Here is a 27,522-nt window from a genome sequence, read left to right as displayed (position 1 = left end):
CTCGGAAACCAGATTGCACAGCGGAGAAGGTGCGGTGGGATTCGAGATGGTCAGTGACCTGTTTGTTGACTTGGCTTTCGAAGACCTTAGATAGGCAGGGCAGGATGGATATAGGTCTGTAACAGTTTGGGTCCAGGGTGTCTCCCCCTTTGAAGAGGGGGATGACTGCGGCAGCTTTCCAATCCTTGGGGATCTCAGACGATATGAAAGAGAGGTTGAACAGGCTGGTAATAGGGGTTGCGACAATGGTGGCAGATAGTTTCAGAAATAGAGGGTCCAGATTGTCAAGCCCAGCTGATTTGTACGGGTCCAGGTTTTGCAGCTCTTTCAGAACATCTGCTATCTGGATTTGGTTAAAGGAGAACCTGGAGAGGCTTGGGCGAGGAGCTGCGGGGGGGGCAGAGCTGTTGGCCGAGGTTGAAGTAGCCAGGCGGAAGGCATGGCCAGCCGTTGAGAAATGCTTATTGAAGTTTTCGATAATCATGGATTTATCAGTGGTGACCGTGTTACCTAGCCTCAGTGCAGTGGGCAGCTGGGAGGAGGTGCTCTTGTTCTCCATGGACTTCACGGTGTCCCAGAACTTTTTGGAGTTGGAGCTACAGGATGCAAACTTCTGCCTGAAGAAGCTGGCCTTAGCTTTCCTGACTGACTGCGTGTATTGGTTCCGGACTTCCCTGAACAGTTGCATATCACGGGGACTATTCGATGCTATCGCAGTCCGCCACAGGATGTTTTTGTGCTGGTCGAGGGCAGTCAGGTCTGGGGTGAACCAAGGGCTGTATCTGTTCTTAGTTCTGCATTTTTTGAACGGAGCATGCTTATCTAAAATGGTGAGGAAGTTACTTTTAAAGAATGACCAGGCATCCTCAACTGACGGGATGAGGTCGATGTCCTTCCAGGATACCCGGGCCAGGTCGATTAGAAAGGCCTGCTCACTGTGTTTTAGGGAGCGTTTGACAGTGATGAGGGGTGGTCGTTTGACTGCGGCTCCGTAGCGGATACAGGCAATGAGGCAGTGATCGCTGAGATCCTGGTTGAAGACAGCGGAGGTGTATTTGGAGGGCCAGTTGGTCAGGATGACGTCTATGAGGGTGCCCTTGTTTACAGAGTTAGGGTTGTACCTGGTGGGTTCCTTGATGATTTGTGTGAGATTGAGGGCATCTAGCTTAGATTGTAGGACTGGCGAGGTGTTAAGCATATCCCAGTTTAGGTCACCTAACAGAACAAACTCTGAAGCTAGATGGGGGGCGATCAATTCACAAATGGTGTCCAGGGCACAGCTGGGAGCTGAGGGGGGTCGGTAGCAGGCGGCAACCGTGAGAGACTTATTTCTGGAGAGAGTAATTTTCAAAATTAGTAGTTCGGACTGTTTGGGTATGGACCTGGAAAGTATGACATTACTTTGCAGGCTATCTCTGCAGTAAACTGCAACTCCGCCCCCTTTGGCAGTTCTATCTTGACGGAAGATGTTATAGTTGGGTATGGAAATCTCTGAATTGTTGGTGGCCTTCCTGAGCCAGGATTCAGACACAGCAAGGACATCAGGGTTAGCAGAGTGTGCTAAAGCAGTGAGTAAAACAAACTTAGGGAGGAGGCTTCTGATGTTGACATGCATGAAACCAAGGCTTTTTCGATCACAGAAGTCAACAAATGAGGGTGCCTGGGGACATGCAGGGCCTGGGTTTACCTCCACATCACCCGCGGAACAGAGAAGGAGTAGTATGAGGGTGCGGCTAAAGGCTATCAAAACTGGTCGCCTAGAGCGTTGGGGACAGAGAATAGGAGGAGCAGGTTTCTGGGCATGGTAGAATATATTCAGGGCATAATGCGCAGACAGGGGTATGGTGGGGTGCGGGTACAGCGGAGGTAAGCCCAGGCACTGGGTGATGATGAGGGAGGTTGTATCTCTGGACATGCTGGTAGTAATGGGTGAGGTCACCGCATGTGTGGGAGGTGGGACAAAGGAGTTATCAGGGGCGTGAAGAGTGGAACTAGGGGCTCCATTGTGAACTAAAACAATGATAACTAACCTGAACAACAGTATACAAGGCATATTGACATTTGAGAGAGACATACAGCGAGGCATACAGTAATCACAGGTGTTGAATTGGGAAAGCTAGCTAAAACAGTAGGTGAGACAACAGCTAATCAGCTAGCACAACAACAGCAGGTAAAATGGCGTAGACTAGGCAACGGGGCCAACAGATAGAACAAACAAGCAGAATGGAGTACCGTGATTAATGGACAGTCCAGCGTGCATCAGCTATGTAGCCAAGAGATCAGTGTCCAGGGGGCAGCGGTGGATGGGGCAGGGAAGCTGGCCTGGCGAGTGTTATCCAGGTTTTAAAAAACTAACAATGACTAAATAGCTTGTAGCTAGTTAGCTTCTGGAGGTTCTTGAGTGTGTTCTAAAAATAAATAAAAAATAATAGCGATTCCGTATCACATTGGGTGAGGCAGGTTTCCGGAAGGTATAAACAAATTAAAAGTCAAAAGAGATAGAAAGTAAATAATGGGTCCGGTGAGCGTTTGAGACGCGGCGATTCAGGCGGTTAGCAGGCCTGTGCTAACAAGCTAACAGTTTGTAGGCCAGGGCTAGACAAGGTAGCAGTTAGCGGGCCGGAGCTGGACAAGCTAGCAGTTAGCAGGCCGAATTAGCAAGCAGGGAGATAGCGAGGGCTAGAGAGTTAGCCTTTGGGGGATGTCGCGATGGGTTGAGTCTGTCAGCATGGCATCAGCATGCAATAGTTACTGTTTGTCCATTTTGAGATGCCATAGCCAGTATACACTTCCTCAAAATAGTCTGAATTAATCTAAGATAACTCAAGAAATCTTATAAATGTTGACGTTTTTGCCGAAGAGATCTTAGTCAATCTTAGCAATTTTACATCTAAGATGTTTGGTGCAGTATTTCTTTATGAAGAAATGTGCATGAAAATGAATAATCTCTTGTTGAATGACAACAAAGACTTTATTGAAGAGTCTTTACTGTTGACTTGAGGCATAGACTTCTACTTCGAAATTGGGCTTGCCTCTAGAAAATATTGTCATTACCCTCACCGAAGTCCAAAACGAACAAAAACGTCACAAAATGTTGTCATAATATATGCACAAACTCTACCTAACTGTTTCGACTGGGACGCATGCAGACGCCTTTAGTCTATTAACTAATGCCTGGTGTATCTCATCATCCCACCAAAACAGGCTAACATTTCAGCTGGTCTTTTCAAAAAGCTCTTACACTAAAAGGGCATTATCATTTTCACAATTTCACAGTATTTTTCCAATCTCATAGTGTGGAAATATATAGTACAAAACACAGGAAAAGCTAGTTTTTCACTTCACTGGGCCTTTAAGGCTTCTGCGAAAACAAAGCATCTTGATTATTTACCTATAAATAAAAGCCCTGAGAATTTTCCTGGGTGGCATGGGTAACTGAAAAGAGTGTATTTGAGATGGCAAGATGAATCATGGTTGGATGGAGGTTCTTTGAAACACTCCTTCTCCTCTCATTCGTGGCCAGTGATAAGTGTTTATACCTAATATACCTCAAATCTTGTCATATCAATGGTCGTGATGGAAAGGCGACAAAGTGAGGAAAGTGTCATGGGAAAGAATCCATAGGCCTGCTTACCTATCTGGTGTCCTAACACTGTCAATACCACTGTCTTTTCACTCTCCTCCCTCTCTCTCCTTCTTCCTCCTCCTGTTTTTTACACCCCCTCCTTTCTCCTCCGATCAGGCCCTGGGGCAGATGGGCAAGGTGCTGAAGGTGTACGCAGATGGGGATCTGCGAGTGGCCTTCGGCGGCCAGACGTGGACCTTTAACCCGGCGTGCCTCTCAGCCCAAACCATGGAGGTGGATGCCAACCTCATGACTGCTGAAAACCCCAATGAATCCGGAAGTAAGGACTACTTAGACCTTGCAACAAGGAGGAAGGGGGCCTCTTATCCAACAGTCTTCCAGCGACCTCTGCTTTTTGTCCTTCCTTGTTCCCCCTCTCCACCCCTCTCTCTTCTTCCAGTACTCTTGCTGCAAGCCATGCATGCACTATGCACCAAGGACTGTGACAGTGGCTGTCTATTGCATAGACAGCCAATCATAACGCTGTTTCTCCTGGTCACTGTCTCCGCATGCATGGCCAACGGGTTTCATTTGCATGTCTCTGAAATGTCTGGTTTCTCTCTCCGTATCATGTCCATGCATGTAGTAAATAAGAATTTGTTCTTAACTGACTTTCCTAGTTAAATAAAGGTCAAATAAAACATTTAAATAAAACAAATGTTGGAGGGAAGCTCCACAGGCCTCATCAGCATATGTGCCTCTACTGCTCCTCATGTGTTTATATGAATGTGTGCTTCTCCTACCAGTCTTGAGTGCCCTGACTCATCCCCCCTCTTTCTGTGTCTGTCATATTCATAATGATGGCACAGAGTGGGGACGAGAGGCTCATAATGCTGGGTTAGGGTGCACGAGGACATTTTGACTCATTCCAATGATTGTACTTTGACTTGACTTTACAAACCGTCTCGGTAACTCTGTGTGTATGTATGTGCTCTCTGGGTTTAGAGGGGCCTGGAGGGCAACGCAGCACAAACTGTTTCCCACGCTCTCGAATCCATCACTAACATGTCATACACTCTCTTCTTTCTCCTTCCCTTGCTCTTTATTCCTCTACATTGTCTTTTTTTCCACTCTCCCGCTCCCCCTTTTTTCCTTGGCCTCTATTCCCGATCTTCTCTCTCTCTCCCTCCCTCCTTTCTTTCTTTCTTTCTTTCTTTCTTTCTTTCTCCCTCATCTCCAGACACAGTCATTTCAGTCCTGGAAAAGCTGCTGTCTCAGTCTACAGAGCAGGACAACCCCAGCCGGCTGGTCATCGAGGCGGCGCATGGCAGTGCCAGCAAAGTCAGAGAGCTAGTGCAGAAATACCCTGACAAGGTGCGCTCACTCCCCACCTCAGACTGTGTGTGTGTGTTACATTTCTTAATGTGATTGTGTGTGTTACATCTCTCCAGGTGGATATAAAGAACCAGGGCAAGACGGCGCTGCAGGTGGCAGCCCACCAGGGCCACATGGAGGTGGTCCTGGCTCTGCTGCAGGCCAACAGCTCCATCAAGGTGAAGGATGAGGACGGAGACACCGCCCTGCACTACACAGCCTTTGGGTGAGAGGAGCACACACAGACCCACGGGACATCTGAAGGTGGCCGTCTAAATCCTGTATTCACATTGTGAGCAAACAAGTTATGGGGAGAGGTTATCTGGATTTAATTGGATTTGGGCTAGTCCATTTCTCCAGCTGGGGTGCATTGGGTTCAGTGAAATCACTCCACACACACACACACACAGAAACAGACACAGACAGGCATTACTTTTGTCCCTAATCCTCCACACGACAGAACAGGGATTAGATAGGCAGCTTTAGATTCCATCTATGAGAAAATGAGCCATCGATGGGATTTACAAGTATCCCTTGGGTCTCTCGGTGGTTACATGGCATGTAAACAAGCATCAGCTTTGGGATGGATCTGTTATGAGCCTTGTGCTGTGGGTTTGTTATTCAGGCCTGCGTGTTTTAGTGGTTTGTTCTCCATTTTCAATTCAGTCCAATCCAGTGAGGCTTCATTGGTGTGGAACTCATTGGTAAATATTGCCAAAGCTGAAATTCATTATCAGAACGAGTACATAAATACAAAACACAACAATTATATGAAAATGCATCGAGTAATGCATATTGAAATGAATATGCTAACTAGATATGAAAAATGATTATGCTTAGGCCTAAGTGTGTGTGTGTGTGTGTGTGTGTGTGTGTGTGTGTGTGTGTGTGTGTGTGTGTGTGTAGGAACCAGGCGGAGATTGCGCGGCTGCTGCTGAGCAAAGGGGCCAATGTGAACTTACTGAACAACTCCATGTGCACGGCACTGCACATAGCCGTCAACAAGGGCTTCACCGACGTGGTGCGCGTGCTGTCAGAACACTTGGCCGACATCAACGTACAGGTCAGTACCGACTAATAAGATTTACATTACCTGTGCCTGAAATGGCATCCTTTTCCCTATATAATTCACTACTTTTGTTCATGCTTTCACCTGTCAGGCTCATTGCCCATACATATAAAACACACACGTTCACGCACAAACACACTCTCACAAGTCTCTCGAAATAAACAGCATCCTTTATCTTCTGCTTTGGAGCTTTTTAACAAACACGTTATATACACTACTGTTCAAAAGTTTGGGGTCCCTTAGAAATGTAATAGTTTTTTAAAGAAAAGTACATTTTTTGTCCATTTAAAATAACATCAAATTGATCAGAAATACAATGTAGACATTGTTAATGTTCTGCTTTACTTTCAAAAACAAGGGCATTTCTAAGTGACCCCATATATATATATATATATATATATATGTATGTACTTTGGGAAGTATTCAGACCCCTTGACTTAAAAAAAATATATATATTTAAATTTTACCCCTTTTTCTCCCCAATTTCGTGGTATCCAATTGTTTAGTAGCTACTATCTTGTCTCATCGCTACAACTCCCGTACGGGCTCGGGAGAGACTAAGGTTGAAAGTCATGCGTCCTCCGATACACAACCCAACCAAGCCGCACTGCTTCTTAACACAGCGCGCATCCAACCCGGAAGCCAGCCGCACCAATGTGTCGGAGGAAACACAGTGCACCTGGCAACCTTGGTTAGCGTGCACTGCGCCAGGCCCGCCACAGGAGTCGCTGGTGCGCGATGAGTCAAGGATATCCCTACCGGCCAAGCCCTCCCTAACCCGGACGACGCTGGGCCAATTGTGCGTCACCCCACGGACCTCCCGGTCGCGGACAGTTGCGACAGAGCCTGGGCGCGAACCCAGAGTCTCTGGTTACTTCCGGCGCCGACAGAGATGGCCGCCTCGCTTCGCGTTCCTAGGGAACTATGCAGTTTTTTGTTTTTTTACGTGTTATTTCTTACGCTAGTACCCCAGGTCATCTTAGGTTTCATTACATACAGCCGAGAAGAACTACTGAATATAAGATCAGCGTCAACTCACCATCAGTACGACCAAGAATATGTTTTTCGCGATGCGGATCCTGTGTTCTGCCTTACAACCAGTGCAACGGAGTGGATTACATGCAGCGACCCAAAAAAACGACTCAGAAAAAGAGGGAAACGAGGCGGTCTTCTGGTCAGACTCCGGAGACGGGCACACCGTGCACCACTCCCTAGCATTCTTCTTGCCAATGTCCAGTCTCTTGACAACAAGGTTGATGAAATCCGAGCAAGGGTAGCATTCCAGAGGGACATCAGAGACTGTAACGTTCTCTGCTTCACGGAAACATGGCTAACTGGAGAGACTCTATCCGAAGCGGTGCAGCCAGCGGGTTTCTCCACGCATCGCGCCGACAGAAACAAACATCTCTCTGGTAAGAAGAGGGGCGGGGGCGTATGCCTTATGACTAACGTGACATGGTGTGATGAAAGAAACATACAGGAACTCAAATCCTTCTGTTCACCTGATTTAGAATTCCTCACAATCAAATGTAGACCGCATTATCTACCAAGAGAATTCTCTTCGATTATAATCACAGCCGTATATATCCCCCCCCAAGCAGACACATCGATGGCTCTGAACGAACTTTATTTAACTCTCTGCAAACTGGAAACGATTTATCCGGAGGCTGCATTCATTGTAGCTGGGGATTTTAACAAGGCTAATCTGAAAACAAGACTCCCTAAATTTTATCAGCATATCGATTGCGCAACCAGGGGTGGAAAAACCCTGGATCATTGTTACTCTAACTTCCGCGATGCATATAAGGCCCTGCCCCGCCCCCCTTTCGGTAAAGCTGACCACGACTCCATTTTGTTGATCCCTGCCTACAGACAGAAACTAAAACAAGAAGCTCCCACGCTGAGGTCTGTCCAACGCTGGTCTGACCAAGCTGACTCCACACTCCAAGACTGCTTCCATCACGTGGACTGGGAGATGTTTCGTATTGCGTCAGACAACAACATTGCCGAATACGCTGATTCGGTGTGCGAGTTCATTAGAACGTGCGTTGAAGATGTCGTTCCCATAGCAACGATTAAAACATTCCCTAACCAGAAACCGTGGATTGATGGCAGCATTCGTGTGAAACTGAAGGCGCGAACCACTGCTTTTAATCAGGGCAAGGTGTCTGGTAACATGACTGAATACAAACAGTGCAGCTATTCCCTCCGCAAGGCTATCAAACAAGCTAAGCGCCAGTACAGAGACAAAGTAGAATCTCAATTCAACGACTCAGACACAAGAGGCATGTGGCAGGGTCTACAGTCAATCACGGACTACAGGAAGAAACCCAGCCCAGTCACGGACCAGGATGTCTTGCTCCCAGGCAGACTAAATAACTTTTTTGCCCGCTTTGAGGACAATACAGTGCCACTGACACGGCCTGCAACGAAAACATGCGGTCTCTCCTTCACTGCAGCCGAAGTGAGTAAGACATTTAAACGTGTTAACCCTCGCAAGGCTGCAGGCCCAGACGGCATCCCCAGCCGCGCCCTCAGAGCATGCGCAGACCAGCTGGCCGGTGTGTTTACGGACATATTCAATCAATCCCTATACCAGTCTGCTGTTCCCTCATGCTTCAAGAGGGCCACCATTGTTCCTGTTCCCAAGAAAGCTAAGGTAACTGAGCTATACGACTACCGCCCCGTAGCACTCACATCCGTCATCATGAAGTGCTTTGAGAGACTAGTCAAGGACCATATCACCTCCACCCTACCTGACACCCTAGACCCACTCCAATTTGCTTACCGCCCAAATAGGTCCACAGACGATGCAATCTCAACCACACTGCACACTGCCCTAACCCATCTGGACAAGAGGAATACCTATGTGAGAATGCTGTTCATCGACTACAGCTCGGCATTCAACACCATAGTACCCTCCAAGCTCGTCATCAAGCTCGAGACCCTGGGTCTCGACCCCGCCCTGTGCAACTGGGTACTGGACTTCCTGACGGGCCGCCCCCAGGTGGTGAGGGTAGGCAACAACATCTCCTCCCCGCTGATCCTCAACACTGGGGCCCCACAAGGGTGCGTTCTGAGCCCTCTCCTGTACTCCCTGTTCACCCACGACTGCGTGGCCACGCACGCCTCCAACTCAATCATCAAGTTTGCGGACGACACAACAGTGGTAGGCTTGATTACCAACAACGACGAGACGGCCTACAGGGAGGAGGTGAGGGCCCTCGGAGTGTGGTGTCAGGAAAATAACCTCACACTCAACGTCAACAAAACTAAGGAGATGATTGTGGACTTCAGGAAACAGCAGAGGGAACACCCCCCCCATCCACATCGATGGAACAGTAGTGGAGAGGGTAGCAAGTTTTAAGTTCCTCGGCATACACATCACAGACAAACTGAATTGGTCCACTCACACAGACAGCATCGTGAGGAAGGCGCAGCAGCGCCTCTTCAACCTCAGGAGGCTGAAGAAATTCGGCTTGTCACCAAAAGCACTCACAAACTTCTACAGATGCACAATCGAGAGCATCCTGGCGGGCTGTATCACCGCCTGGTATGGCAACTGCACCGCCCTCAACCGTAAGGCTCTCCAGAGGGTAGTGAGGTCTGCACAACGCATCACCGGGGGCAAACTACCTGCCCTCCAGGACACCTACACCACCCGATGCTACAGGAAGGCCATAAAGATCATCAAGGACATCAACCACCCGAGCCACTGCCTGTTCACCCCGCTGTCATCCAGAAGGCGAGGTCAGTACAGGTGCATCAAAGCTGGGACCGAGAGACTGAAAAACAGCTTCTATCTCAAGGCCATCAGACTGTTAAACAGCCACCACTAACATTGAGTGGCTACTGCCAACACACTGTCAACGACACTGACTCTACTCCAGCCACTTTAATAATGGGAATTAATGGGAAATGATGTAAATATATCACTAGCCACTTTAAACAATGCTACCTTATATAATGTTACTTACCCTACATTATTCATCTCATATGCATACGTAGATACTGTACTCTATATCATCGACTGCATCCTTATGTAATACATGTATCACTAGCCACTTTAACTATGCCACTTTGTTTACATACTCATCTCATATGTATATACTGTACTCGATACCATCTACTGTATCTTGCCTATGCTCCTCTGTACCATCACTCATTCATATATCCTTATGTACATATTCTTTATGCCCTTACACTGTGTATAAGACAGTAGTTTTTTGGAATTGTTAGTTAGATTACTTGTTCGTTATTACTGCATTGTCGGAACTAGAAGCACAAGCATTTCGCTACACTCGCATTAACATCTGCTAACCATGTGTATGTGACATATAAATTTGATTTGATTTGGTGACACAGCTGGCGCTGTAGAACAGCGCCCTTTAACCACTGCGCCACCCGGGAGGCTCCCCCTTGACTTTTTCAACATTTTGTTACGTTACAGCCTTATTCTAAAATGTATTAAATAGTTTTTTTCCCCTCATCAATCTACACACAATACCCCATAATGACAAAGCAAAAACAGTTTAAAAAAATGTTTTTGCTAATTTATTTAAAATAAAAAAACTGAAATATTACATTTACATGAGTACTTACATAAGTATTCAGACCCTGTACTTTGTTGAAGCACCTTTGGCAGCGATTACAGCCTTGAGTCTTCTTGGGTATGACGCTACAAGCTTGACACACCTGTATTTGGGTAGGTTCTCCCATCCTTCTCTGCAGATCTTCTCAAGCTCTGTCAGGTTGGATGGGGAGCATTGCTGCACATCTATTTTCAGGTTTATCCAGAGTTGTTAGATAGGATTCAAGTCCAGGCTCTGGCTGGGCCACTCAAGGACATTCAGAGACTTGTCCCAAAGCCACTCCTTAATAAAGTACTATGTTATCTAAAATGGACACACACATTCACCCCCAGCCGGATTAATTTTTCTATAAGGGCTGTGTGGTCCAGTTGTTGAGCTCATTAAAGCCATTTAGATGTCTCTCCAGCTCTCTGTCTGGGCTTTACTCAAATGGCCACACCTCAAAACAGCTCCTTATGCCTCACAACAAGTCTCTGGTTTTGGGTACGGCTCGGGATATTTAATTTTTCCACTTGTGTAGTGTGCGTGCTCTGTTGGAGTGGAATGGCTGCCTGGAGTTGTGTGTGTTATGTCTTGCTCCGGTAGTAGGATACTGGGTGATGTCGGCCTAAATGTGCAACATGTTTGAGGTGTGTTGGCAGCTGCATTGGCTATTCTCGTGGAGCAGTGGTGACGTACTCTCTCTTTCCATCACCGTTGTAATCTACTGGGAAGCCAGAATGTTCCTAACTGGAGATTTAAACGATGATGGAGAATCCTCCTGGTTTATCGACCCCACCACTCGCCATTGTACAGAACGAGTTCCCGACTGCGCCTCACAAAAGGACAATTTGAAGTTCGCCAATTAAGATTTTAATTTATTTTACAACTTGCACATAGGCTCTAGTTCTTTTAACCGAATAAGCCAGCAAAAAAAAATTCAGCTCAGATTTACTCGAGGCATGCAACGCAGTGTATGCATAGCCTAGTGTATTTAGCCTAGTGTATTTAGCCTAGTGTATTTATTTGTTATATTTTTATTTATTTATCAATTTGGGTTCACAGTGCTGACTGAACCGAGGTCCCTGTACCGAATGGTTTTGTACGAATATGTGTACCGTTACGGCCATATCTCACTTCCCTCCAGGACTGCTATTAGGACAAGATGCTGTACAGATTTAGGATCAGCTCTCCCTGGCCAAGTTATAACCCTCTCCTTTAGGGGCTACCATCCTCTAAACTAACCCCATATAATTTATTATAGGGCTAACTTCTTTCTCCTCCTATCCCACCAGGACTCGTATGGAGACACACCACTGCACGACGCCATCGCCAAAGACTTCCGGAACATCATTGAGATCCTGGCGGTGGTGCCCAACATCGACTTCACCCAGCAGAACAACCGCGGCTTCAACCTGCTGCACCACGCAGCCCTCAAAGGCAACAAGCTGTGAGTACCACACTGCTGCTGTACACTACACATTACCTCATACACACTACACACACCACGCCACCCTTAAAGGCAATAAGCTGTAAGTACAATCAACACTACTACTAGTACTAGACACTACACACACATACTACTAGACTATACACTACACACACATACTACTAGACTATACACTACACACACATACTAGCTACATCTCACTACAACCCTCATACTCTTCGCACACACACAAACTAGGCCAAAATATATATCACAGTATTTTTTTAAAAGTTGAACGGTATTTGACGGTATTTTTAGTTCTTGAATAATACAAGTTCTACATTTCCTTTATGAGTAGTGAGTAATCCGAGGAAGGCAACACATACATTCTAAGTGATATCAATGAGTCTCTCCATTCCGATTGTTTTATACTATTCAATTCAACTTCAACCAAAACAAATTTCAGCACTTTTATCATTTCTGCATTTCCTGCACTCAATTGCAGTGGTCGAAAAAATGGTCATACTTGAGTAAAAGTAAAGATAGTGTTAATTAAAAATACTGGGAAAGTCACCCAGTAAAATACTACTTTAGTAAAAGTCTAAAAGTATTTGGTTTTAAATATACTTATGTATCAAAAGTAAATGTAATTAAGTATCAAAAGTAAAAGTATAAATAATTTCAAATTAAGCTAACCATTTTCTTGTTTTTTTTTAAAATGTATGTATTGCCAGGGGCACACTCCAACACTCAGACATAATTTATAAACAAAGCATTTGTGTTTATGAGTCCACCAGATCAGAGGCAGTAGATGACCAGGGATGTTCTCTTGACAAGTGCGTGAATTGGACCATTTTCCTGTCCTGCTAAGCATTCAAAAAGTACTTTTAGGTGTCAGGGAAAATGCGCCCTGTAAAAAGTACAGTATTTTATTTAGGATTGTAGTGAAGTAAAAGTAAAAGCTGTCAAAAATAAAAAAAATGGTAAAGTAAAGATACCAAAAAAATTACTTAAGTAGTACTTGAAAGCATTTTTACTTAAGTACTCTACACCACTGCTCAATTGAGATAATTTACACACTGCCACGTAGGGCTGCACAATATGGGCAAATAATGTAGGATTTATCTTTAACCAAATGTTACAATTGCGATTTTACTTACGAATTAGAGCAAAACTGTTGGAATCGTGGAAATAGAAAGACTTCTAACGAATTAAAATGCCAGGGAGGAGTTTTTGTGACAGGGTAGGAACTAAATTGCTGATAAGTGTTTCTTACGGGACCCTATAAACTTTGGCTACATTGCAATTTTCTCTTAGCTACTACATGTAGTTAACATATTCTTGCTTTGCATAGTCCTCTTTGATTTAGAAGATACTGTTGCACAAACAACATGCTGATTTAGGTCTACACCATCACTGGTATTATCAGGCTGTATTAGCTAGCTACGTTTGCTCTTACTCAGTACATTTATTTGCTAGGTAGCTAGCTATTAGCATTAGCGGCTAACAATTAGCGTCTCACAAAATTTAGGGCAACTTGCTAAGGAAAGAAAAAATAGCTGTTTGCTGATTTTAAGAAACACAAACGAATAGTGTAATATTAGAACGCTAGTGGATTTATATTAAGAAGCAAAGTGAAAACAGCATTATTGTCAATAACATTGTTGCATGTGCTGCCTTGACCATGCAGACTGAACACAAGTGTTTCGTGGTAGAGGACCAACAAATGCGCTCCTTGAGTGACAGGGGGCGGGGCTAGGTCTGTGTGGAAAGTGGCACGGAAAGAAAGGGCAGAGAGTGAACGAAACATTAAAATACCGGTATAGAAGGTAAAGTAAAAACCCAAACCGGTCCCTGCATCAATACCAGTATATCATAAAATACCGTATACAGTCCAGCCCTAACACACACACACACACCAGGCTGAGATGGGAAGCTCCCACACAGCTTCTGTTCCCATGAGCCTCAGCACTGAGAACAGCCAGTCTCTCCTGTCTCTCGCCCTCCTTCCCTTCCCACCAGCACTATTAACACTGAGAGAGAAGACACTCAAGACGTCCCACACACATTCATGGCTAGGCTACATTCTTTGTCCATACAGTTTGTGATGATGAACTGGTAGTTTGTGCTCAAACAATCAGGGTAGTGGTGTTGCATTGAATAAGTACATACCAGATACAGACAGAAGGCGCAGATCTCACTTCAGAAACAAAAACCCCTAGTGTTGGCAAAGAGTCCACAATGACTTTGATCTGAAATCAGTTTAGTTACCAAAGCCAGGGTGAAATACATTTGTTTCAGCAATGACTAGAATACCCAGCCCAACAGTGTTTAAAGTTGTAACATTGCTTTCAGTTTTGTTCTTCGTCAGGCCTTTAAACCCCAGAGTCTAGTGAAAGCTTGAGCTGGCGCACACCCCAAAAAAGTTAGTAAAGGTACTGACAAACAGTGAAAACTGTAGGCTATAAAAAATTGAGTTGCACACTCTATACAAGCTCCCAGTAATTTATTGGGTAAACCACCAACATATGGGCATCACTGTGCCTTATTCAGGGTGATAGGACTGAAATACAGGACAGAACAAATGCTTATAGACCCAACAAGTGATGAAGTACATCAGAACAGTCTGTTAGTCATGGCGTAACCAGTGGTTCCCAACTCCAGTCCTCAAGTACCCCCAACAGTACACATTTCTATTGTAGCCCCAGACAAGCACACCTGATTCAAGTTGTCAACTATTCATCAGGCCCTCAATGAGTTCAATCAGGTGAGTTTGTCTGGGGCTACAACAAAAATGTGTGCTGTTGGGGGTACTGGAGGACTGGAGTTGGGAACCACTGGTCTAGAGTAACTGGCTTTGCTTAACCCAACACCATATAGCAAGACACTTGTGTTACTGTTAAAGGGATAAATCACCCAAATTACAAATTGGTTTCCTTACCCTGTAAGCAGCCTATGGACAAGGTTTGGCAGCAATCATGTCCAAGGAATCCAAAAGTTTCTACAGTTGATTGTGAAGCTCAACAAAGTCACATATAGATGAATTGAACCTGAAGCACGAAAAAGTATATTATCAGTATGTGGGATTTGTGCCACAAGCCAGGACCCTCCTCCCCAAATCAAATCAAATGTTATTGGTCACATACACATATTTAGCAGATGTTATTGCCACTAGTAGTTATGGCCCAGATTCTCTCATCACATTGGCACAGCTCACTCCCACAGCTCTGGGGGGACTAAATAACTACACCCCTGTGCCTGAATTCCACAGTAAACACACACACACATCTGCCCTATCCTGCTTGTATCTCTATTCCATAAATGTACACACAGTGGGGAGAACAAGTATTTGATACGCTGCCGATTTTGCAGGTTTTCCTACTTACAAAGCATGTAGAGTTCTGTAATATTTATCATAGGTACACTTCAACTGTGAGAGACGGAATCTAAAAATCTAGAAAATCACATTGTATGATTTTTAAGTCATTCATTTGCCTCTACATGCTTTGTAAGTAGGAAAACCTGCAAAATCGGCAGTGTATCAAATACTTGTTCTCCCCACTGTACATGTATTACAGCAGTGGTATTCAAACTTTTTGTATGTATGCATGCATGCTGAGGTATAGTGGAGAACAATGGAATAAAAAATAAAAAAAAGTGTATTTATTGCTAAAAGTAGAACCAACTCGTTTCGGCTTTTGGCCTTTAGGATTTTTTGCTGAAAGATGCCCAAGTGTCTGTGTTTCTTTCATTGTTTAGTTATTTGGGTTTCTTTTACCCCAAAGTAGCAACCTTAAAGTGGTTTTGAGTTTAGTCATAATTATCAAATTCTTCTCTTGCTCCTCTCAAATGTGCATTTGTTTATTTGGTTGAAGGTATTTATTTAGTTTATCTGAGGAAATGGAGAAAGAACCTAGTTCTAAAAGGATCCTCGGAAGGCAGAGGAGTACTGGAGCTCCCCAGAGGCAGGCAGCCAGAGAAGTACTGGAGCTCCCCAGACACAGGCAGCCAGAGGAGTACTGGAGCTCCCTAGACACAGGCAGCCAGAGGAGTACTGGAGCTCCCTAGACACAGGCAGCCAGAGGAGTACTGGAGCTCCCCAGACACAGGCAGCCAGAGGAGTACTGGAGCTCCCCAGACACAGGCAGCCAGAGGAGTACTGGAGCTCCCTAGACACAGGCAGCCAGAGGAGTACTGGAGCTCCCCAGACACAGGCAGCCAGAGGAGTACTGGAGCTCCCTAGACACAGGCAGACAATGAGACAGAGAGCCTCATAGAGTCCCTTTCTCTCTCTTTCCCTCTTTCTCGCTCGCCACTGTCTCTTCTCACCCTCCCTCCCTCTCTCCAATCTTCCTCAATCTCTCTCTTCATCTCTCTATCTGGTGACCTGGGCTCTCAGTGCTCCTTCCCGAGTACCCATCCAGGCTCCCAGCCAAAGGCCAATCCATCTGTCTGTACTTACCCCAGCTAGGCCTTATCCCTCACACACAGTCCAACCACAGCAACATTAAACATCTGAGATGACTTCCTCTGTCCCTCTGCGTCACATAGTTACTCAGCAAATTAACACACATTTCATTCCACCTCCTCAAATCAATGTCACTTAGAAGCGATGTTTATTTCTCCAATGAGTCCACGATTAATACCAAACGATGAGAACCCAAAAATACATTTGCTCTCTAGTGTAGTCATTATCATAGCGTTGGAATGCCCTCAAGTCGTGCTGTTTGAGCTCATGTTAAGACAGTAATGCCTCGTAGATATGGGAATATTCATGAATGTGCAGGGGTTATTATGGAAATGATGCAGAAATCTAAACCGAGGGGAGGCGAGGTAAGATGCGACGGAGTGATTGGGCAAAAATCCAATCAGAAACACTTTCCAAGGGCTACAAGGGGAGGGGGCGGGACTCTGAGCTTGTGAAGTGGGGAGGGGTAGGGGGGGATCTGAGAGATGCGGTTTTGATGGAGGAGCGAGGGAGGCAGCCGTGACAACCTCCCTATCCACCCTCCATTTTGCCTCCCCCTCCTCCATATGTGATCCGCACTGCAGGTACAAATGACCTGGATGTCCCCCCCACCAGTAGTACAGTATGTGGTGAGCTGCTTCTAGCAAGGCTGGCTGACCATGCCCATCTGCTGGTTGTTTCCTAGGGATGGGGGGGGGGGGGGGTGATCTATACAGTTACAGTTACAAATCACATTCTTTTGGACGATATTATATTGATTTGTAAAAATAAATACAAAATTAAATGCTGTACCTGCACCAAAACTCTGGTATTTTTCATTGTATATCTTGTTCCCCATCTTTTTTTTTAATAGTGAGCCATCATGTTTTCAGCACTTTTATTTCCATGACTGATCAAACTTTTATCATGCTCTCTTATCTCTATGCAGCAGACATAGTGAGAAATATGTATGGAACATCAAATCGCAATGAAATCTCAGTATCAAATCACAATACATGTAGAGTCATGAGAATCACATTACATATCGTATCGGCACCTAAGTATCTTGAGAATCGCAATACATATCGTATCGGCACCTAAGCATCATGATAATATCTTTTCGTGAGGTCCCTGGCAATTCCCAGCCCTTTTGTTTCGTCCCAGCCAGCTCTGCTGGTCGTGTACAGTAATGCGTCTGAAACAGATGAGCATGTGTTAATGAGGGCTGCAATTAGCAGCACTTTGTTGCTATCATAAATAATGCTGCATTAAACCCCCTTATTGCACTCCGCAGCAGAAATCATTTGACTATGCATCCTCTGACCGTGCTTTTACTGTACACTACTGTAATTACTTACACTAAACGGTTACCCAGTCGAGTCAACACTCAAATGTCTAATTTGCTGTTTAGTAGTGGTCATTTACATTTTTCTTGAAGAATATAATTTATAGATGCCTCATGACATTTCAAATTATTTAACAGTAACTTGGAGATGCAAACGCTTCATGTTGACATTAGATTATTAAAAATGAGATGCAAGTTAAAAACAACTAACTAATGGGAAAGAGCCTGCCTGTCTGCAGTGGCCCGAGAACTGAATAATACTGTACAGGCCAGGGCTAAGGGACTGGGGCACTGACTAACTAAGGTCTGTTGAGTTCAATTTCACACGCCATAAAGCAGCCGGCGCAGAGGATGGACACGGACAGCCCTGCTTTACAGCCAGCCAGCCCCTCGACGGACTGCAATATCAAAACCCAGGGCTTGAATAACAAAGCAGGATTATTCAATACACCCGTCCTATTCTTCCTCAAAGCCCCAGCTCAGTCTTTCCACCACCACCTCTCACTTTGCACACTATGGAGATTGGCGAAAGTCTGTGGAAGTAGTTATAGAAAACATTTTGTGGCATGAATATGTGGTGTGAATTAGAGTGAATTATGATGAGTGCTTGAGGAAGATTTATCTGAGTGTGGGAATGGTGGAGGAAGTGACTGATGGTAGAGTGAGATGTATGACGGGGGAGGAGGAGGGTGTTAGGAATGAGCAACGGCAATTCTTTAATGCAAGTTCAGCCGAGAGCTGGAGGTTCAGAGCTGCTGCTCCTTAGTAAAACGCTTAGCACTGCCTAATGGAAATCCCTGACCAATGTTGGGGCTCGCTGGCTGTGTCGTTTCCTTTCCTTCTTATGACGGCTTAGTTCTAACTCCTGAAGCAGCTGTCTGTGCCATCATCCAAATGCCCCTTAAGCTACCGATGTGACACATTGACCTACGTCACAACACAGTCTCTGATTCCAGGGTTTCCGTGTGTGTGTGTGATTATAATCCATAAAGCACTCTTCTGTCCCCAAGGCACGAAACAAGTACATTATATGAGTAGTGCACTATATATCCCATCTGAACTCAAGGCCATTTGTTTCCACAGGGCCACGGAGAAGATCTTGGCTCGGGCGCGTCAGCTGGTGGACGTCAAGAAGGAGGACGGCTTCTCAGCTCTGCACCTGGCCGCCCTCAACAACCACCGAGACGTGGCCGAGATCCTTGTAAAAGAAGTAAGGAACGGGGCTAAAAAGGGGTTTCACCCAGCCTGTATGTCTCTGTGTCTTTCTGTCTCCCCTTCGCTCTCTGCTCCCCAGAGTTATGAAGGAGACCTCCTCCTGGTGGCTGTTAACAGATATGACATGTTTGGTTGTGGAGCAGCTAGAAGAGTTGTTGTTTCCAACACTTTCAATGCCTTGTTGGCTTAAAATGAACTTTCCAAGAAACTTTCCTTAATTCTGCATTGACAGCATCCTTTGAAACTGGGACAGAAATGCCATACTAAACATTACAAGTACTAGAACAATTGTGCTGTTGGAAAAAATCCCTCCTTGCAAACCAAACAGCCAATAATATAGGCCTACACATAGGCTAGGCCTACTGTCAATTAAAGTTGCATAAACGTTACTTCAAGTTAAACTTTGACAATATTATAAATATTTGTTTAAGTGCTCCCGCAGCAGATAAATGAATGATGAGTCTGTATTTTCAATAGCTTAAAAATTTGGCATTTATATAAATATCAACGACAATCAGATAAAACAAATTAATATTTAGCTTATAACATTCTTTATAACACTTAAATGAACATTGGGCAAAAAATGAATAGGCCCATTATCCTTAGGCTATGCCTTTTGCCTATCGTACTGTAAAAATCCTAGATAGACAATCAGATAAAACAAAATTATTATTTGGAACTTTCTTTGTAACGAATGAACATTGGCTTATCCCCAAAAAAACTAATAGGCCAATTAGGATATGCCTTTTTCCTATCTAACTGTACAAATCTTAAAATAAGAACTACAAGTAACAAAATAAATAAAGTAGCCTAAACAAAATAATATATTTTAGCCCATCCTATAGGCTATGTCTTTCGAATAAGATGCATCTGGATTTGAATATAGGCTACATTTAAAATTAAATAAAAAAGTGCTATGAGGAACCATTGGGTCTAGTTGTTTTTACCATGTCTTAGGCCTAAAGACCTAAATGTTTCTGACAAGAAACACAAGCGTTTGAACCTTTTTCTGCCCCAGAAAAGCGAAATCAGCCGTTTGTCCTTAATATTGTATTCTTCCAGCCAATTGACCCCTCCGTGCACAATCTTAGTACAGTACAGCATAATAGGAACAAAACAGCACAGGAAAATACTTAGATACCAGGCAGTCACAGGACAGGGACATAAAAAGCAAACACATACAATCTAACATTTGTACCTTAGCCTTCCAAAATTGTTTACATGACAGCAATACCTAAAGATGATCACAAAGTTATATTAAATCAACGTGTACCTTTACGCTTCAAAACGACCACACCAACTAACTTTCCCTGGCCTCTCACCCACCCTCTCTCAGGGCCGCTGCGACATCAACATCCGCAACAACCGCAACCAGACGCCGTTACAGCTGGCGGTGACGCAGGGCCACGGGGACTTGGTGCAGCTGCTGGTGGCCGAGGGCGCCGACGTCAACGTGGAGGACGAGGACGGGGACACGGCCATGCACGTGGCCCTCAGCCGCCCGCAGCTGGCCAATGCCAAGCTCACCCCGGCCACCTCCAGCACCACAACCACCACACAGGAGAGAGGAGAGGGGGGCCCGGGTTCATCATCGTCCTCGCTCTACTGTCAGGTAGGACTGTGAGGAGGGGTGTGATCCTTCTTGATTAGTCAGGAATTCCTGCATTTCTAACATTGTCCTCCATTCATATACATTTGAAACTGACCTATCCCTTAGCCAAAATCCTGCTTTTCCTAGAATGGTGAACACAGCAATCAGACTAGTTCCAACAGGCTAGTTTTTCTATGTTGTCCTGATCACATCCTTAACCGGGCAGCCTGGTCCCAGATGTGCTTTAGCCAAACTCCTCTGATTTTTGTTCACAATGGTAGCCAATGGAGTTGGCTGAAGCATGTGAAGATGGAGCCCAGGCCAGGAGAAGGACGGTGTGAGAGAGATTCTCCCCCAGCTTCATATAGGCACAATCACTCCACACCTCTATTCAAATAAATTTGTTCCTTCTATTAGCTAGGTAGGTTATTGGGAATTAATTATCTTTTACAATATGGACAAGGTAACAACAGAGCCTTGTATGACTACACCCCCAGGTAGGTGCAACAGATTGTTGGTGGAAGGAATTAGTTACCCCCCAATAACTGCACAATTACAACATAAAGCACTGTTATTTTGAGAAGAGCTTTATGTAAATGCAAATCATCAGCATTGTGTTCTAGCTGCCACTGGCGAAGGGCATCCTCTCATATCGGCACGACCCCAAACACTGCAGCGCTCAAACAATGCTGGCCAACCGCCAAGCCTTTTTTGGGGCTTGGTGGATGGATGGGGTAAACAAACACAAACTGGCCATCTCAAGGTGGCCAGTCTTAGTACCCTGTATTCACATTGTCAGCAAAGGAGGGGGGGGGGGGGGGTTCTGGATTTGTCCAGCTGGGGTGCATTGGGTTTAGTGACAACACACCCTTGCGGTACTCTAGTCTGTGTATGAGGACCAGACATGCCCTTTGAATTTAGTAAACAGGTGTGCAGCTTGCATCTCTGACATGCCACTGATTACTATAATTAATAGAAGATTATTGATGAATTTATACTAATGATCAGTTACTAGCTTTAGTGTAATCTTATGTCCCCAGTAATTACACTCTTGTTGTGGTTGTTGTACACTGTACTGTCTGTCTCTCTCTCTGCTATATCTTATGTGTGCGGCTTTCAAGCTCATTTATGTGATTCCTTTAATTTACCAGATCATCATCAGTTCATCAGAACTCAATTCTCTTTCTTCTTCCCCTCCTTCTCCGTCCCTCTTCATGTCTCCTGTGTAGCTGAGCAGCTCGGGGTTGATGGGTAACACGGAGCTGAGCGTGGGCGCGGCCATCGCCTGTTTCCTGGCACAGGAGGGCGCCGACATCAACTATGCGAACCACAAGGGCAAGAGCCCCCTGGACTTGGTGGCGGATACAGCCGTGCTGCAGCTCATCAAGAGCTTCTCCGAGAAGTACCGGTACATACAGCAGCCAGTGACTATTATAACAACACCTCTCACACTCCTCACTCCGATGGCTCAGCCTGGAGATTAATGCCCCAATCAGACATAAATGGGCTTTAAAATAAGTGATAAAGAAAAGAGCAGAACAAATAACTAACCAAAAGAAAGAAGATAGGATAATCGTACAGTATGTGTACCAAATCAGCCTTCCATCCATCCATCCGTTCCCTTTAGGTTGCAGCGGCTGCAGGCCATCACGTGTGGCACGTCACTGAGCAGCACCAGCCTACGGCGGGTCCACACAACGCCCAACACCATGACCAACCTGGCCATGCCCGCCCTGCCAGGGCCCAGCGAGTGCCTCATCTGCTCCGAGCTGGCCCTGCTCGTCCTCTTCTGCCCCTGCCAGCACATTGTTGCCTGCGAAGGTAGATGGATAGTGTACAGAGCTCGACATTAAGGCTTGTCCGGGGCAATACAATAATTTTTTTAAATGGTCAGACAACCAGAATATAGATTTCAGTTGTCTAAATGGACAAGTAAAAAATTACAATATCAAACAATTAGTCCAATCAGAATTGGATAAGGCAGCGGCGATGCTGCAGTGCACAGCAGGGCGTACATGGTTGATATTCTCAGTAAATTGCCTATATCCAACACTCCAGTGTCTTATTGTTGTAGGCACCAAAATGTTCTATTTTCTCTCCATTTGACATGAATATGACTTGGCCTATTAAGTCACTCTTTCAGTTTAATGCATGCTAGATCTGTCCTGCCCTGCAATTTCATGATCAAAGAATGAATTAGTCATTTCAGAAAGTTTTACATTGTTTAAGGTGAGGCCTAAGGTAATAATGAGATCCTTTAAGGTAATAATGAGATCCTTTAAGGTGAGGCCTAAGGTAATAATGAAATCCAGTTCTGAGGACAGCAGAGTTGCTCTGCAGCCCATGATGATTTACAACCCATCACAAGACGCACAGCCAGCGAAGCTTGTTGACTGGGTAACTCACTCCATCTGCACGCTTCGGCACACACGTACAGCCAGATGGGCCTAGGCTACTACACGTCTCCTTCGTGCCACAGCTACACCAGAGTGGAATAGGCTATTCGAAAAGATTTGGCTCCACTAAATACAGTGGGGCAAAAAAATATTTAGTCAGCCACCAATTGTGCAAGTTCTCCCACTTAAAAAGATGAGAGAGGCCTGTAATTTTCATCATAGGTACACTTCAACTATGGATTTTTTTTCTCATTTTGTCTGTCATAGTTGAAGTGTACCTATGACGAAAATTACAGGCCTCTCTCGTCTTTTTAAGTGGGAGAACTTGCACAATCGGTGGCTGACTAAATACTTTTTTGCCCCACTGTATATTTGGTCAATATCATGATTGAGCTTGTCCCTCCCGTAGCATGCCAGCCAAATGTGTAGCGGTCTTCTTTCTTTTTATCTATTTTTTTGTAGATTATTTTGGATGGTAGCTAGGGGGCAATAATATCGTCTATTGCAGTGGTGTCAAACTCATTCCATGGAAGGCCATGTGTCTGCTAGTTTTATCTTTCAATTAAGACCTAGACAACCAGGTGAGGGGAGTTCCTTACTAATCAGTGACTTTTATTCAATCAATTAATTACAAGGGAGAAGCAAAAACCCGCAGACACTCGGACCTCCATGGAACAACTTTGACATGTGGTCTATGGGCAAGCTTAGAAATGATTTCAGATTCCTCCTATGTACTTCACTCATTTTCAGTCACCCTTTTGGCCGATGGTGTTAGGGTCCTTTTTTATTTGTTTGCGACAAGTCACTTCAGCTTTCGGACAAGTAAAAATATCAGTCCTACTTGTCAGAAGGGTAAGTGGCAAAAAAAATGTATGTCAAGCCCTGGTGTGGGTGGCGTGTGGGGTGGTATCTGGAGCATTAAGGATAGTCCTGGACTAAAATGCATCCATTGAAAGTGGTTTTAGTCCAGGACTAGGTTTAGTCTGTGTCTGGGGAAACTGGCCTTTGATGTTCCCACAATTGTACTCGGTACCTTATTTTAGGATTGAGGTCTTGATGTTTGGGATCTGAGGTAACTCCTTGTGCTTCTCCCTAATCTCTCCACAGAGTGTGCTCATCGAATGAAGAAATGCATCAAATGCCAGGTCACGATCACAAAGAAAATTAGACAAGGTAATGATACCACAGATGAGTAGAAGGCCTTTCTTGTTTTCAGATTTTTATTGATGCGTGTCGGTGAGGAGCATTGGTAGAAATTGATAAATAGAAGATGTCCGGGTCATACTAATACGAGTACAGATCACAATACTGTGTGATGTTGAAGTGAATGATGTGCATCCCCTTCCTCTCCCTCCAGACCAGACAGAGGTGGACTGCAGCCCGGGCTCTGAGAACTCTGAGCAGCACAACCTGCTGGAGCAGCTGCAGTCACGCTACCGCCAGATGGAGGAGCGCATCACCTGCCCCATCTGCATCGACAACCATATCAAGCTGGTTTTCCAGTGCGGCCACGCCTCCTGCATCGACTGCAGTGCCGCCCTCAAGACCTGCCCCATATGCAGGCAGACCATCCGGGAGCGCATCCAGCTCTTTGTCTGAACCAGGCCCTCCTCCTTTCTTCCTCTCTTCCCCTCCCCCTGTGGCCCAGTCAGTCTGCTCCTCAGTCCTTTGGGATTAGCCACTCGATCGTCCATCCTGGCTCAGCTGCTGTGCTTTGTTGTGTTCCATTGCGTGACGTTGCACCCAGGGTTCCCAGCAGTGTCAATGAGCTGGATGTGGTCGTACTGATTTTTTTTGTTTTGTTGTTGCCTGTTTCTTCATTTCTTCAAATCCAGTCATGGCCCCTGAAATGCTCGGCAATGCTTTGTCCGTGGCTCCCAGTGTGTAGCAGCCGCAGCGGGTTGCGTCAGGAGGAGGCAGTAGTGCTGCAAGCTCCATTCTCATTGGTCCACAAGGAGGACATCCCTACGAACCAGGGAGGAAGTCCCTCTGAATAGTCCATCACCTGTGCTGCTCTAAGAGGATATCTGTTACTCCCTGTTAGATTGCATCCCACCCTGTTCCCCCTGTTTGTCTGTCTTGCCTACCCTGTTTACAAGGCTGCAGAGAACTGGCTAATGTCTCCTTGTCTTGAATCCGGTGTATTATGTTTGCTCTCCTTCGTATGAAGCTCTTTGTTATCAGTGTTAGTCTCCTGAGGGTGATGGTATAACTAAAGGCTCCTCTGTATAGCCCCCGACGCTTGCCGTACGTACACAAGGGGAAAATACACACTTTATATATGCATGAGTATATGCATATTCTAAGCTGAAGACTGTGTTGTGGGTTTGGTTACATGTGTGGTTTTAAGAGTACCAGTAATTAGTACTTAGTTATTTATGTCTAAAGGTGTTTCTATTTAGCTAAAGTCATATTATTTTTGGTGTTTGCTCAGTAAAAAAAGGATTTCTGCTGAAATTTCACCCAAGCCTATGTCCTTCTCTACTCAGGGTCCTGATTCATTGAAACACTTCTAGTATCAAAGGTTACGGAATGTTGTTTTTTTTGTCAACCCTTTTTACGTTGGAGTCATCTGACAATTTGGTGTGTGTTCATTAAGGGACTTGTAGTTGAGATCTGGTAACACAACAGCTAGAGCTTTTATAGCAGAATAGACCTGTGGATAAGTTCACTTCGGTCCAACATACCTTTCCTGCTTTAGGTATGAAATTGTTTAAATTACACCATCGTAGAGAGGGGTTTGCGTGCTGCTTCAAAGGAAAGACTTTGTCAGATGACAAAGTGCAACTCATTTTCATTATACCATCACCCAGATACCCATCGGCTTTGTTCTTTATAGATATGTATCGAAAGCATAATCGAAGCCTGTGTCTGTTGTTCATCTGAACCTGAGCGTCTGTTATACTACTCAGTGTGTAGTGTTGTACTACACAGCCCACAGACCTGCTTGCTAGCATCATCACACTCAGCCTCAGACAGGGCTCAGCCCATTTGGTGGTGCAGAGAGGTTTGTCATTATGTTTAGGTCAACTTTGGACTCTTTTTGGACAGAATGACTTGACTTCTGGAGGCCTTTGTGTCCTCTAAATAGAGGAAGAACACTGATACTGTACACGGTGATGAATCAATCCTCCAATACAGAACAGGAACGATTATTGATCAAGCGAGGTGAACTTCTACCAAAGCTGAGCCAGAAAATAAATGAGCATGTATTTGCTTTTTCTTTATTTCGTCACAATGTGGAATTTTGGACTCTGTTTTCTTGTCATGTATCTTTTTTCTCTCAAACAGATGTCTGTCTCACATCATAGTCATCCTACCTGGAAGAAACCCTCCCCAATCTGTGTTTGGCAAAGCATTTTGGATTGTACTTTATCGTTAATCATCCTTTATAATGTTTGGTTTGTTTTCCGAAGGGCTTATGCATTAAAAAAAATTGATCTATTTTAATCTTCTATTTAATTTTTCTATTGTAAACTTCCAGTGACAGGGGTTTTGTAACATTAGATCCCAACTTTGGGAGAGCCAATTAAGATGTACATTTGAATGTCAGAAAAATGTAACCTGTAACCTCTGCCTTGTAAAGCTGCGTGTGAGAGGAGAAAGTAAGGTTTACTCAGAAGTACTACTAACGTTACACCAGTGCCAAATCTTCAAAAGGATGTGCGTGGCTCTGGTAAAAGGTGGTGCACTACATAGGGAATAGGATGTCATTTGAGACGGCGCTTCTGATTAACAACTGATATTAAAGAATTCTGATCCAAAGTATATCAATCAAAAAAAATGTGGAGCCCAAACATTTTTTTTTGTCATGATGAGTATAGTGAGCATTTCTGATTGAATGAATTAGATAATCATATATTGTCATCTGGGGTCATGTGAGTAGTCTCTGTGCACAGTTAAAGGTAATAATACTTTAGAAGAGCCACGAGGTTTTGAAATATACCACTAGAGGTTTGCTATGAGAAGTACATACATAATATTTAAGCAACATATGTTACTATTGGTGTGTGTACAGTACAGCACTTCTGTTGGCCTTACTGTCCATTCTTATGTTAATGTTTTTTTCAGTTGTATTCTGTACAAAAATATTTTGCAATAAATATGGAACTGTTTTATAAGGATTATGTTCTGTGCTTAATCAGTCACTGTCTCCTCCCAACATGTAATTGGCATGTCACCCATCGAACTTGAAATATGTTTATCCAACTCAAATAGTATATTCATGTTTTCTAACTCAAATTTAGTTTACTCACAATAAGTGTAAATTGGGGTAATTAGAGTAGGGTAAAAGTATTATTTTGAGTTGGATAAACTGATTGATTGACATGATGGTTTATCATACTTTAATATTTTGAAATGTTATGTGCTGGAGCTCGGATCCACCTGGCTCTCCCTTGGGCCCAAGGTTCAGGAGCCCCGCTCCGGGTAACTCTGGCTCAATTAAACCACGGTTTGTGACTGAAGTTTCATGCTCGTTGAATGACAACATTTAAAGCGTTTCTCTTGAACACAGTAGT

At 44.6% G+C, this 27,522-nt stretch overlaps 1 protein-coding gene across 4 annotated transcripts in view; it reads left to right on the top strand.

The window, feature by feature from the left end:
- LOC109869459 (E3 ubiquitin-protein ligase MIB2-like) overlaps positions 1 to 27,126 on the top strand; it is a 74,771-nt gene extending 47,645 nt beyond the window's left edge. For all 4 annotated transcript variants that reach the window (XM_031803575.1, XM_031803576.1, XM_020459634.2 and 1 more), the window contains 11 exons: positions 3,743 to 3,905; positions 4,806 to 4,939; positions 5,017 to 5,165; positions 5,846 to 6,002; positions 11,875 to 12,029; positions 18,884 to 19,010; positions 20,352 to 20,627; positions 21,836 to 22,014; positions 22,234 to 22,427; positions 24,110 to 24,175; positions 24,360 to 27,126. In XM_031803575.1, coding sequence (XP_031659435.1) covers positions 3,743 to 3,905; positions 4,806 to 4,939; positions 5,017 to 5,165; positions 5,846 to 6,002; positions 11,875 to 12,029; positions 18,884 to 19,010; positions 20,352 to 20,627; positions 21,836 to 22,014; positions 22,234 to 22,427; positions 24,110 to 24,175; positions 24,360 to 24,601 — 1,842 coding nt within the window. In that variant the 3' untranslated portion in view covers positions 24,602 to 27,126. The remainder of the gene's footprint in view (positions 1 to 3,742; positions 3,906 to 4,805; positions 4,940 to 5,016; positions 5,166 to 5,845; positions 6,003 to 11,874; positions 12,030 to 18,883; positions 19,011 to 20,351; positions 20,628 to 21,835; positions 22,015 to 22,233; positions 22,428 to 24,109; positions 24,176 to 24,359) is intronic.
- Positions 27,127 to 27,522: the final 396 nt, after the last annotated feature.

This window comes from Oncorhynchus kisutch, linkage group LG24 (assembly GCF_002021735.2).
Source record: "Oncorhynchus kisutch isolate 150728-3 linkage group LG24, Okis_V2, whole genome shotgun sequence".
In the NCBI taxonomy this organism is placed as follows: Eukaryota; Metazoa; Chordata; class Actinopteri; order Salmoniformes; family Salmonidae; genus Oncorhynchus; species Oncorhynchus kisutch.
Note: the sequence above shows the minus strand (reverse complement) of the source record. Positions and strands in the feature narration are given on the sequence as shown.